The sequence below is a fragment of the Dermacentor variabilis genome, chromosome 10 (genome assembly GCF_050947875.1).
Source record: "Dermacentor variabilis isolate Ectoservices chromosome 10, ASM5094787v1, whole genome shotgun sequence".
Taxonomy (NCBI): Eukaryota; Metazoa; Arthropoda; class Arachnida; order Ixodida; family Ixodidae; genus Dermacentor; species Dermacentor variabilis.
In genome coordinates this window covers 29,972,446-29,986,187 of record NC_134577.1, presented here as the reverse complement: position 1 = coordinate 29,986,187, position 13,742 = coordinate 29,972,446, and the positions used below count along the sequence as shown (strand labels likewise).

The 13,742-nt window shown below is 44.6% G+C and overlaps 1 protein-coding gene across 2 annotated transcripts in view; it reads right to left on the bottom strand.

The window, feature by feature from the left end:
- nompA (no mechanoreceptor potential A) overlaps nucleotides 1-13,742 on the bottom strand; it is a 120,937-nt gene that overhangs the window by 83,954 nt on the left and 23,241 nt on the right. For both annotated transcript variants that reach the window (XM_075672200.1, XM_075672201.1), the window contains exon 2: nucleotides 5,311-5,398. In XM_075672200.1, coding sequence (XP_075528315.1) covers nucleotides 5,311-5,398 — 88 coding nt within the window. The remainder of the gene's footprint in view (nucleotides 1-5,310; nucleotides 5,399-13,742) is intronic.

Below are 13,742 nucleotides of genomic sequence, written 5' to 3'. Positions count from 1 at the left end.
TGCAAATCTGAACGTTTTTTCTGACAAGACGATGCAAACTTCGCAGAAAAATGTTTGTTCCTGCAGCATGAATATTTCATTCACTTTAGTCCAACCTTCATGATTACAAAACTAATTCCTTACGAATGTTGACCTTATATAGGCGACGCGCTATATCATGAAAAGAACTGAAACCCTTCTCACTATTCAATGCACCATTGATTATTGGATTGAGGACCTTCTGATGCAAGAAAGAGCACGAGTTAAGTGCGGTGATACAGAGCAACTCGTCACACTTCTCGTCAAACTGAACAGTGTACATCCTATACTACCTGTGTTTTGCATTACTCTCTGTACTAAAGTAACTTATGGCATTGTTTGCTAGCAGTAGGCAACGTTTACATTCAGCGCCAACGTTCAAGGTTTTGTTTATGTCGTCCGATCATTGAAACGTACGTTGCGTCTCCATGTGAAGACACCGTGACTGAAAGTGGCAGATCATGCTGTCGTGTATTCGCTAGCCAAATTTTGTTGCGTCGCATGTAGAACGGAGCCCACAATGCCGCATAAAAGATTGCTCGCTCTCTCCTGCTGCTTTCTAGGCCCCTGTGACGTCATGCGTCCAGCGTATGACGTCATAGACCCGTGCGACATTTTATTGGCGTAAGCCATTGGGCGCATCGTTCCTCATCATGAGTACTCCCGAGCGAAAGCTATCGCAAGCATGCGCCTGTGCTTTCGGGTGCTAGAACATCGGAGTGGTGCACCCTTACAATATTCAGTGAACATGGGGAAGCGGGCGACATCCAGTCGCCGCTTCTTTCTTTCTTTCTTTCTTTCTTTTTCGCTCTCTGGCGTTCGTCAGACCATACGTCCACCTTGAAGGGTTGCCATAAATGCATCGTGGAAAGAAGAAAAGGTAGAAAAGGAGCAATAGGCAAAGCATTGCTATCGACGCCGTATGTAAACGTGGTTCTGAGAGGTAATGCGGGAAAATACAAAATACGCGTAGCGCTTTTTATGTCTCCGTTATTATTATTAGGTCCTTATTAAAAATAAATATTTCGGGAATGAACTCACTTAAAACATAGCGGTCATTACAGTGCGCGGGTTTGAAAAAAATGTGGCTGGGTATTTTTAACGAAGACCTGAACGATTGTAACCCGCCTGACATGACGAACATTTGCTGCTGTGCAGTGAATATTTAATTATTGCTGTTCACTATTCGGCATCAGATCTCAGCATCTCATGTAATGTAGCCGACATGAGGCAGCACACATTCCTTATTTATCGGCTCGGCAAGAAGTGAAGGATAGAGTCACGTCATTGAAGCAAAGTGAACGGCAATCCAGGAAAAGTTCTGGCACGAGGAAACAATATTTCACTAAAGCTAGTTTTTCTAGACTAAACACTTGACCAAAGCAAGCTCTTACACAACAAGAAAACGTATGGCGCAAATGAAGAACGCGAAACAAAAGGGCACATTTCACCAATTGGTATGATACGCTATATAGTGGCCATGTGTCGTGAGGATGTGTTCTTTGCAATTTATGTATCTTTGACAGTTCGCCTGAAGCGCTTCTTTCAGCAGTTGGTACGTTGCGTGAACTGCCTCAAAGCTACCATCTTAAACATGACTTATCCATTCATGTCTGGGATAAAGAGAAAAGTTTAATGATGACTGGACTGGGAAAGCCTAGCTAAAAGGCTTTGCATGCTACAGTAAGTGTAAAATATGAAGGGGTATAAAGGAAATTGAGTGAGAGAAAATAACGACAACAGAGAACACACGCGCGCAGCGCGCGATGCACACTAGAAAAATACTTTACAATATGTTATTCAGGCCTGCATACCACAGGAATGCAAGAAGCCCCCGCTGTTTTGTGTGTTTGCCAGCGTCCTATAAAATGCGATATCGTTTGGATATCCCAGGACAACCCTAATGCCACCGTTTTCAAAAAGTTGGGACAAGCAGCCTCCATAAGTGATTACCGTGAAATCTAGATTGAAGTGCATGCAACTTTCTTAAATTATTACACGCTAATAACCTCAGACGACACGATGACATGCTTCTTTGAGTGTGGCACATGTTATTCTACCATCTGCGTGAACCTGCTTCTGTAACAGCGGCGCCAAACTAAAAAGCTTAAAGAACCGTGCCGTAGAACTTTAGCCGCGAAAAAAAAAAAAAACCGCACAAGCTCATTGTTCGGAAGAGCATGAAATGGCACGAAGCATGCTTGCTAACTGCCGCTTTAAACATGTTTATTTGACTAAGCGGCATTATCACAATATCTTAACGCATGTAAAGTTGGGAACAACAGTTTGCTAGCCACAAACGTAACGAAAGAAAAAAAGATAGGAAGCTGAATTTTGACCTCATGAATAAGCAATGCAAATTAAGGAGTGTATTCCCGTGAGTAACGTAACATGGCAGGGAACGCCGCAATTCTTTTCAGTAGGTATTCCGCTCATTATTTCTGCCAAACATGGAAATCTTCCAGCAGATCTTAGATTCGCGAGCTGAAATGTCTGATACGTGATTAAACGTCAAATTCTAATCCGTACGTACTCAGGAAGCGTTACTTGAAAACGAATTCTATGTTCTCATTGGTCACAGTTTTACATATTAAACTTAGACATGTATGCACATCGTGGCATCGGCCAAAACAGCGGTGCTGAAGGAATAGAGAGGAAGGGAGGGGGGGGGGAAGTGTACGAAGAACTGAAACGGCACAAAAGATAGGAAGATGTTATACACCTAGGTCGGACAAGAACAAAAAACAACGGAACACTTCTTTAATGAGCAGGCGTCTGATAGTGACCGAACTGAGGTACCGATTTGAATTGCATGATTTTCTCGTCGCCAAGCACCCCAAACTTGCATACTGAGATCATTTCAGTTCAATTTTGGCGTTTTTAGGTTTCACTGCTCTCATTAATTATATGTCATTTCCGGGAAAAAGAAGATTCGGCAGCGACACTTAATACTGCTTACGTGTGGCAGTGCGCTAACTTTATACCGTTTGTAGACCCTGGAACGTCATGAAAGCGCTCATTTTATACGCTCGTCACGTGGCGCCACCTCTTCCCCGTGGGCTGCGATGTCACGTACATAATGACGCGCGTACTACGCCACACGTCGTTTAGTCAACCAGATGGCTGCGACGTCACGTGTGCAACAACGCACATACTAGGCGCACCTTTAGTCAGCCAGAACCGCGGAGCGGCCTTGGCGTCGGAGACGCGTGCTCGTCTCGCAGTACAGAGGGCCGGGTTTGACTCCCACCTAGGCCGAAACGTACCTAATTTTCTTTTCAAAGCCATTAATTTACTTTGTTTATAAAAACGTCCCTAACAAATTTGACGTCAATACGAACATTTTTTAGGAGTTCTTGCTCTTTCCGTCGTTGGCCATTTCTGGCACCATCTTAGTCAGTCATTTTTGGTACCATCTTTCCGTCACGCCGACTAAGACGAATTTCTGCTCAATGGGGCATATAATGCTGTCGCATTAAACAACAAAAAAAATTCCTCTGGGGTGGCGTAGTAGCTTTGGCATTGTTCTGCTAAGCCCAAGGTTGTGAGCTCGAATCCTGGCTACGGCGGCCGCATTTCGATGGAGGCGAAATGCAATAACACCCGTTTACCTTGCATTGAGTGCCCCTTAAAGAATCCCAGTTGGGCAGAACTAATCTGAAGTTTCCCACTACAGCGTGCCTCATAATCATATCGTGGTTTTCGCACGTAAGACCATAGAATTATATCCCTCTCCCCACAAAAACAGAAGAACGCACTTTGTGTCAATCTTGTAACATGTTGACGGTATGTCTGCTTTTATTGGGCGGGGGGTATTAAACGCAGCCAATACAAGGTTTACTGATGCCCAGGAAACTGACTGCTCAAAGGGAGGCACTGTTATACTATGTGGCATCATATCGTCATAGATGAAACAATACAAAAGGGCCGCATGAGGAAGGTGACCTGAAGTAACCGACAACGATCGAACAAGAGATAAACCGTCAGCTTGGAGCCAACGTTACGACAAGGGCACTTGTCTATAGGGCAAAGACTTGAAGGCAAAGAACTGCGGGCGTAAAATTGACTTTGACTTAACACAAGTCCACTTGCCGAAACGTTTGGCTCCAACGTTGGCTCCAGGCTGAGCTTCCTTTGCTTGCGCGCTGCTGATCGTCATCGTAGATTGTCTTGTACCCGATTAAAATATTTCCTGTAGCTGTCGCTTTGTGACTCTTTTTTTTTTTTCGGCAGCGGTTGTGTTCGCCGATGTTATGGCCTGGCAATGGCGACTAATTGTTTTTATTCCACCCCTTTCATTTAACTGAAGGGATGTTCTTTTGATTCATGCGCATCTGGAACAAAAGACATTAAAATACTAACACATTTTGTTGGTAGGACATTAACTCCTAGCATGCTTCATTTTTCCGCTCTAGCTGAAGGGCCCACAGGAAACCATCTCTTATTCCAAGAGCGATCGTTAACGCTCGGTTTAATCACCTACGCGCAGCAGGACCTGTCCGCCCAAAACTCTCGACTCATTGAACGTCACCTTACATTGTAGCGTTGACGAACAGGTTGACTGGGCGCTAGCGCAAACTGCCTTAATTCTTTAACTGAACTCCGTTATTGTTCCGGCTGTTGTAGCGGCACGTTAAGCGAATTGCAATTGTAAATATATGTTGTGACACGATTCAAGCACTCCGTTCCTCTACTTCTACTCAGTTTCAGCCTTAGCGTTCCGTATGAGCAATTCGTGAAATTTTCGAGCGCGTAAGTGTAAACAAAAGCTTTAGGAAACAATGATTGAGCCTTCTGGTTTGTAACGTTGACCACATAATCCTCCCTGCAAGACGTTATTCCTGCTTTCGTAACATATATAAAATACCTTGGCTTACTGCCAGCGAATGAACGTTACCTTACTAGGGGATGTCGGCGGCGATCGTGGTTTGCTAAGCGCTGAACCAATACAAGCTCTCTCAGATCGTTAGCGGGGAATTTGTTGCCTAGAAGACATCCGAACCAGAATTACTGATTACGTGGTCATACCGAGAGTTATAGTGCAGTAGGGCGCAGTGAACGTTACATACTGAAAGAACCCCGTATTCCCCATAACTCCTGCATCCAATAACATCATATGGCATATGGGGAAAACGTGTTTTTGTATGGGATCCTATATCTTTCATATCGGATTATTGGTTATGGGAGTTATGGGGCATATGAATTTTTCAATAGGGGTAGTACGTCGATGGTATAAACAGCAAGCCGCTCATGAAAGGAGGAAGGGAAGATAAAACTGTCCGTCGCACTCACCTTCGGTCAAAATCCTTAGCGCCGCGAGAAAGGAGACCAGGGGCACCATGGTGGACCAGCTATAGACCATCTTGGGCCGAAGCACCGTCTACGAGCAAAAAGCGTCCGTCATCCCCGGCACCGGACTGTTCACATCAGCCCGCCACGGGGCACACCAACAACGGCACAGGCATCGAGTTAAGTCAGTGAGTCGGCGGGTTCACACAGCAACGGAAAGTGCTCAGCGACCATCAGCACCACGCATGCACCGTCGTCCCTACTTGGCCCGCCGTAGGAAGACGACCGCGCGCGCGCGCACGGTGGCTCGCTCGCGGCAGAGTCGCGGCTTCCGGCCTGGCCATTGGCCCGTTGCGGAAAGCGCGCTCTCTGACGTCACGGGACGCTGCCCGCTGGGCCAATGGCGGCCCGCTCGGCGGCCGGCGGCATTCAAATGTGGGACTTCCGGTGGCCAGGTCGCACCGCTCTTCCCGGATCTTTCCGGGAAGCTTCGATGGACCGACTGTCCCTGCGGCCACGGTTCAGCGGCTGACGGCTTTGTTTTTTCATTTTTTTATTTTTTTTGTCAAATGGTGGCACGCCTTTTGTGGCGTGCGCACGCCAATCCACTGTTCGATATATTGTTCCACTGCGCCCACACCCGGTCGCTGAGTTTCGACTTTTGTGTACGCTGAAGCTTGCCTGTGCAACACTCATTCTGAATCTGTGTGGCTGCGGTAGGTATACGTGTCACGTCATCTCTCTGTGGCAACGGTCAATAGCCGTATACAGTCGAGCCACAGACGTTTCGAGCCGACCCCAATAACTATGTGTTGATTTTGATGTGTTTGAATTGGAAAAGAGCGAGGTAGCGACGCTGATACTCGTACAAAAAAATAAATTATGTAATTTGAAAAGGGCAGCGTCATTCCCTGATGCAACCGGGAGAGGTGATGGCGCTGGAGCTCCTAGAAAACGGATTGGTACCTATACGCATCCCAACACTTGTCGCACTCCGCCCAAACCCAGCTCAGTTTAAAAACAGAACAATTTCCCCTGGGGCATTTTCGTATCCAGAACAGTGACTTGGGACTTTTTACCTGCCACAGTGGAGCAACACATATGGCAAAAGGAGGTGGCATAAAGACACGCTAACTTTGACTCCTATGTTTCTGCTGCAATGGAATTTGTATTTCGCTTTCACATTTGTTAATGAATGCTGTAAACCAACGGTGTACTTGTAGTTGTAACTGTAATCATTGTAGCCGTTCGCTGTTCCAGAGAATCTGAAGGTTATATTGAAAATGAATACAATTTAAATAACAGTCATAAGCATCTTTAACGGAAGACTATATCGAGTGAAAAAAGAAACAAAAGCATCACCACCATCAGTTTACACAAGTAACGATCATTCAAAGTCCGTAATGAGGGCAGCGGTCATCCAGGTATACATCCATGCGTAAGAATTAAGTAGGGGAGCAGCTGTTTTTCACAGTAGCTGCAATTACTTATTAAAAGAAAAAAATGTTCAAAACACTACTCAATCACTGTTTGCTTAAATGATTAAGACGCGATTACAAACACTGCTGAAGCTACAGCATCTACGAGAAAATTTCAGTACACTGAACTCCCAAAAGGTTTCAAAACTGCAGCTTGTAATAACATAATTTAATTTTAAGAAGCTACATGTTTGGTGAGATCTTATATATTTCTTTATCTTTCTTTATTGTTTTGCATGTTCTTAGTAGCATCACTACAAAAATCACTCTTCGTACCTGACCGCAGTGATCCTTGAGGCAACCTATTCAAGGCCAACTGCTATTGGAAGCGTAAAAAGCCTGGTTTAACATACTTTGGATGCAGGGGAGCCTCCATGCAAAGTATGACGTTTGAAATAAGAGTAGAAGTGTCACGAAAAGCAACCAACAATAGCCGTTTCTTGTAACGCAACTGAAAAAAAAAATTTTAAGAACACCGCCATTACCGCACACCGGAAGTGACGCATGGCCTAGAAAGCTCAGCTCCTCGGTATGACCTCCAAGTTACACAGGCGCCTGCAGTTGCCCTCGGCGCGCTGACAAAGATCTCGGAGGCGGCGTGCTGGTACTTGCGTCATAGCGACAGTCACCAGGTGCACACTTCGCCTGGTTAGGTGCCTTTTAGAGGCCGCCAACAAGAAAACTGTACAATTGCCAGTCCTCTGGTTTTGTCAAGATTGCTTGATTGGTGCATACTACTTATAACAAATTTAGCCAAAAGAATATTGTGTTGCCGTTGGCCTATAGTTAACACACAGCTACGCTTAGATGTATCATAATCGTAGTGATTGCCCCCTGTTGAAAACGCTCTATGGGCATTTTGAAGGTGAAAAATTTAGCGCGAAGACCCAAGACAAAGAAGCACAGCACCATTGCTTGTCTCGTCTCTTCTTTGTGGGTTGTCTTGGGCACTCGTGCTGAACTGAAAGCAGAGGCTCGACTTCGCGCCAGATAATGACGAGGGGAATTAATAAGTTAATAAGTTAGGAATTAATAAAGTTGAAGTAGAAGTTGGGCAACAACAAAAGAATAAATGCTAAACTTTGCAGCCTCTGGACATAATTTATTGGCTATTTCTACAATGTTAATCAAAAGCTTGATATTATTATGAGCAGCACCGACAGAGCAGGACAGCAGAAAACTAAGAAAAAATGGCTAGACTAGAATAAACGGGGGCCAATACACGCGACAGCAAGTGAGTTTTCTATGAGCGCCAGTTCTGTCCGAGTACCTCGTTTGTCTTCCGCTTCCTCAGAACTGTTCTTCTGTTTCAGAACGTTACATCTTTGATCAGATGGATCAGTGTCTAAACGTCGCAGTGTCAATCTTCCGCGCCTCCACGTACTGTGTTGTGAAGTCACGACACAACGTCCTGGGAAACAAAAGTCTAACAGGCTGTAGAAAAGCGATTACATTAAATTATTTGCGGCGCTCTAAGGCTTGTCACTATGTTTAGTTCGGTTTAGAGCAGGGTATCGAACTGGAACTGTACCGAAAACAGCAATAGACTGATTTTTAAGGGAACCCTAACTGAACCGGAACGTTACGGTTTTTGTGTCTCTGGAGCGAAACAAAAATGAAAAAATAACGGTTTTCGGTTCGCTTTCGCCACACTACGTAACCTCTCATCCATGCATTGCCTGCATTTGTGGCTGTGGCGCAACTATTCTACCTCTCTTTAATACATCTGTGTGAATCCATATTACGTGATATACAACTGTACACATAGGGTACGGGAGCCTCCTTCGGGTACTGTGCACTTAGCTCCAGTACCTTTCTTGAAATGTTTTCAAAAAAGCTTAATAAATCAAATCAAATGCACATGAACCTCCTATAAATACAGAAGCGGTGGCACCGCTATTACAGTTTTCAACTTGTCGCATCGCCAGACAGGCATGTCAGTAACGCACTTTTGAAGGTTTGCAATTAGCGACCGCAAAATGCTTATTCGTTTAGAAGCGCTTTCTTGCAGGGCGGTAGCTCGATCACACTAGTTTGTTAAACTGAAGCAGATGCAATGAAATGACGCATCATGGTCCAAGACGTCCACCAGAGGAATTATATGAGAAAGTCTAGAATTTTTCGTCTGTGCGGTGACTCCCCTCATGGCCTCGCCCATTCATAGAAACTCGCGGGACGGATGGTTAAAGGTAGCGTACTTATAATCTTGCGTCGGTGCTGGGGAAAGGCTGCGTAATCCTGCACCAGATATTATACATCGGCATGCTGTCCGGTCGTCGTTATCATTATCCTATTTTTATGTCCACTGCTGAAAGAAGGCCCTTCCCAACGATCTCCAATTATCCCTGCCTTGCGCTAGCTGAGACCACCTTGCGCCTGCAAATTTCTTAACTTCATCACCCCACATAGTTTTCTGCCGTCCACTACTGCGCTTCACTTCCCTTAGCATCTATTCCGTAACTCTAACGGCCCACCGGTTATCTGCCCTAGGCATTACATGGCCTGACCCTCTCCATGTTTTTCTCTTAATGTGAACTAGAATGTCGGCTATCCCCGTTTTCTCTCTGACCCGCCGCTCTCTTCCTGCCTCTTGGCGTTACGCCTAACATTTTTCGTCCCATCGCTCTTTGCGCGGTCCTTGTTTTCGAGCTACATTGTTAACCTCCAAGTTTCCGCCCCGTATGTTAGCAGCCGTAGAATGCGATAATTGTACATTTTCTTTTCAGCAGCAGTGGTAAGCCCCCAGTCAGAATTTGGTAATGCCTGTCGTATGCGCTCCGATGCATTTTTATTCTTCTGTAAATTTCCTTCTCATGATCTGGGTTCTCTGTGAGTCATTGAACAACGTAAACCTACTCCTGCACAGACTCTAGAGGCTGACTGGCGATCATGAAATCTTGTTCCTTTGACAAGCTATTGCGCATCGCCTTTGTCGGCTGCATATTAATCTGCAACCTTACTCTTACATTTTTATCAGTTAAGGTATTCGGTGTTGTACCTCAAACAGCTATCTTTAGGTGTGGCTGGTCTGCCATGACCAACAGGTTTTCCAATGTAACTTTGCTCTCTGTCTTTGCTTTTCAACATAGTTCTTCGGGATCACATTCTTCCTCTTGATATAATGTGAACTCTCGTGCTGACTGTGTCACTATCGCAGATCAGAATGCGGAATCAGTGCTTCTTGCAGTTGTATCGTACTTTGTCGTCCCCTTTGGTGCTCTATATCACCGATTAAACCGGCCCCTACAGTACTAAATGTTGACCGAAAAAATAGCGCCAGTTAGCACGCCTGTATTCTATGTAATAAAACATTAAATTATGACAACATGTTGTACTGATAATTTTCGCTCTTGTGAATATCTAACGCACAAATATATTTTTATAGAAGGCATGTTCCTCTAACGGCTTCTTTGAATTTCTTTTAGTTCCTGTTTTTATCATACGCCTTTCCTCGGCTACTGAGTATGCTCCGACTTATATTTCAGAGAATTTCGACTAGTAAAGTTGTGATAATGAGCACACCTGTGTTCTGCGTAATATAACAATATATACCACAAAATAAATCATGTTAGCATAATGTCGGCTCATAGGTACCTCTAAAGCTCAGAGTCATCTTAATGAATTTCAGGAGCTTCCTTGATTTTCATAAATTTCCTATATTTAGACTACCCATTCTTAGCCCATTGTGTTTATGCCATTAGGCATGGACCCCTTCGCCCTGCTCCAGAATGGGTGTGTGTCACTTTTACGCAAGAGGTATAGAATATGTAATGTATTTCCAGACGTATGTGTCGTACTTGTCTGTTATTATACCTCTTATCACCATTTTTTCTTCGACCTACATCGCTTTACTCCTTGTGACATCGCTGCGTCAACGCTGAACACAAATGTGTGCATCACATTTGATTTGTAGCATTTATTGAACCACTTCACGATATCTTCATCGATCCCAGATATTCCAACATTTGCGTTGGATCCGCACAACTTTATATCTGCGGGTGGCCTGTGGGTGAGCACTTGTACCCGTTACTAATGTCTCTGTGCAGCTCAGGAGCTTTTGTACAGTGGAGTTCTCGTACAAAATAAGCTCACGCTGTTTTACTATATTTTTCGTTGGTCATGCAAAAAAAACCGGTTCAAACCTTTTTGAAGCGTTATTTTTTTCGCTCCAGATTTGAACCGGAACTGAAGCGTTATCGCTGAACCAGAACGAAAACCGGAGCAGCAACGTTTCGGTTCGGCTCTCTGGTTTAGAGGCCGAGGACTTTCGTTTAGTGAATAATAATAATAATAATAATAATAATAATAATAATAATAATAATAATAACCTAAAATAGCATTGAATACCCCTTTGAAATTAAACGTTACAAAATTTTCTTTTTTTAAGTTACGCGACGAGTATAAAATATATCTTCGAAGACGGAAACCATTAAGATGAGTCCGAGGGGTCTCCAGTGGGAATAGGCAATCACATTCCTGCCTTTGGGCAACGGGCCAGGGCAGTGGATCGGGGAGATCTGAGTGACTCTCTGAGCAGCACACCGTACAGAGCGAGCAGCATGGGTGGTAACACGGAGACGAATAAACATTTCCGTGTATGCGGATGTAGTATTAGTGGAGATTTATTTGTGGCTCTGTATGCACGGGGGGTGAGACGCCTCATGGCACCGCATAACGCTGGGCAGAATTGTTGCGGTATTGTGTCGATGAGTTCTGGCATGGCACCGCGATGACTTTCGTACGGCCAAGTTCACTCTGGAAAAGCAACCTGACGCTACACTGTACTGACACTCTTGCCTGCTACGACCGCGATACGCGAAGGTAGCGTCATCTGACGGCTCGTTCTAAACACGGCGCCGCTTTTTTATAGCCTCCGAACTCCGGTGGCGCACCGGAGGCAATGATGTCTGGTTCTCCTCGCCGCCGCTTTGCTTAAACACACCAGTTGATGGCGCTACTGTAGCATGTCTGGTAGCATAGGGAGACAAAAAACAACGGAGGCGTACAGAAAGAAAGTTCCCAATGATGAGTCAGAAACTTTGATGCTGGGAATTCCTCGAGTGTATTTTTTTTTTTCTGCAGAGAGGTAGGACATTAGTCAAAATAATGATAAGATTTAGTGGCGCAACCCACTGCTGCGTTTCAAAGGGGACGTTCATAGCATCCGTCCACCCACCCCTGGTAAATCTAGAGAGAAGTAGAGCAAGGGAGAAGGGCAGGTAAGGAGAAGGGTATTGCGTTTTCAGTTGGTGACGGTCAGTGCGACGGGAAGAGAACCTCGATACTGCGATATAAGCTTGGTTGCGTCGTGCTGCCAATTCGCAGGTATTCCGCTATAGAGTGCGGGCGGTTCTGCCTGCCTCGTATCCGCCACCGAATTCTCAGTAGGGGTGCGCGAATATTCGTAACTCTCTATTAAGGAATCGCATAGTCATTTTTGGTAAATACGAATTTTCCTCCAATAGTTTGCGAATGTATCAAAAAGACAACTTTGCGCAACCTCGCATAAAATTGGAGCAAGCGTACGTTAAACGTGAAAACTAACGTATTGAAGCAGGCTTTGACGCTCTCCGACGAGTCATGACGAGTCATGCGAACAAACTACTTTGTTGCTAATGCTCCGTTTGCGCTTTTAATAAACAACGCTGCATTTCGTGCAATGTAGTTACAACAATTTGCTAACGTTCTGAATACTGGGATGTGAACATCGTTTTACATCAGTTGTGCAAACGGACTGTTCATTATTCCAAAAATGTTCGAGAAGCATTCTATTCGATTCTCTTCTGGCAATATTCGATTCCTTTTCGAATTGTCTCTCAAAGATTACCATTCGCAACCCGCTGTACCCTAATCCAATCCAAAAGAGTAATCATTTTTTCTTGGCCGCCAGTGAGCCGATTCTGGTCACGTTTCTTCCATTTAAAAGAAAAAGTGTTAATCTCAAGATTCGTCATTCAGGTCTTAAATTTGTTTGCACTAATTTCCGATAATTGCTTTTTTTTTTCTTTCTGTAACGCATTAACTATACAACTCTGCCAATCGACAATAGCAAGAGATATCGGAGTATTGTGAAATGAAATGTATCAGACGGGACGATCCAATATGGCCGAATGTTATACTGAGGGTTCTGCGTTTTCTGAATTTATTTTGGTGGAAAATCTGAATCAATCTTGACTGTTTGCGTCGCGCTTTCTTTTAAGGGGTCTGTAATGTGAAATTAACGGCCTTTCTAGAATTACTCACCTTTTAGGTTTCCCTGTACTCTAAAAACTTTTCAGAAAAAGAAAGAAAGAAAACAACGCGAAAAGACAATAAGCCGCAGGAACGTTTCTTACAGCCAACATTTACACGTTCAGAAGGAATTATCCCCTTTACAATTCGCTATGACATGGTATACGTGCATATTTACCAATGTTGGAATCGGTCATTGCGGCTGGCACTTTTCGATTTACGATACTAAGCATCGAGAGCCCCTTTCAACGTTCGCACTGGAGGTTGGCAAAAGTAAGTAAGTCCAGTACAGTACGTAAAGAGACGGTTCCCCGTCTCGGGCATTTATTCTTCAGAAAAATACGGGCTCAGTGATTTCTTCAAAAGCATATGCGTGATACCTCCAAGTTTTCCTTGCCACTAAAGTAGTGTCAAGCACCTGTGGCGAGAGAAGTGAAGAGAAAGGAAGGAGAGGAAATGCAGGGAGGTAAACCAGACGAGCGTCCGGTTTGCTGCCCTACACATTGGGTGTAAGGGAAAGCGGGAATGGAAATAGAGTGAGCACTGAGTTCACGTGGGAGGACGCACAGGGACACTATGGTAAATGGTAGAGAGAGAGAGAGAGAGAGAGAGAGAGAGAGAGAGAGAGAGAGAGAGAGAGATGAGAAAGGCAGGGAGGGTGACTGATAGGAAAATAACAGCTCATACGTGTCCAACGCTACTGGCTGTACCGCCTTCATGTTTCGG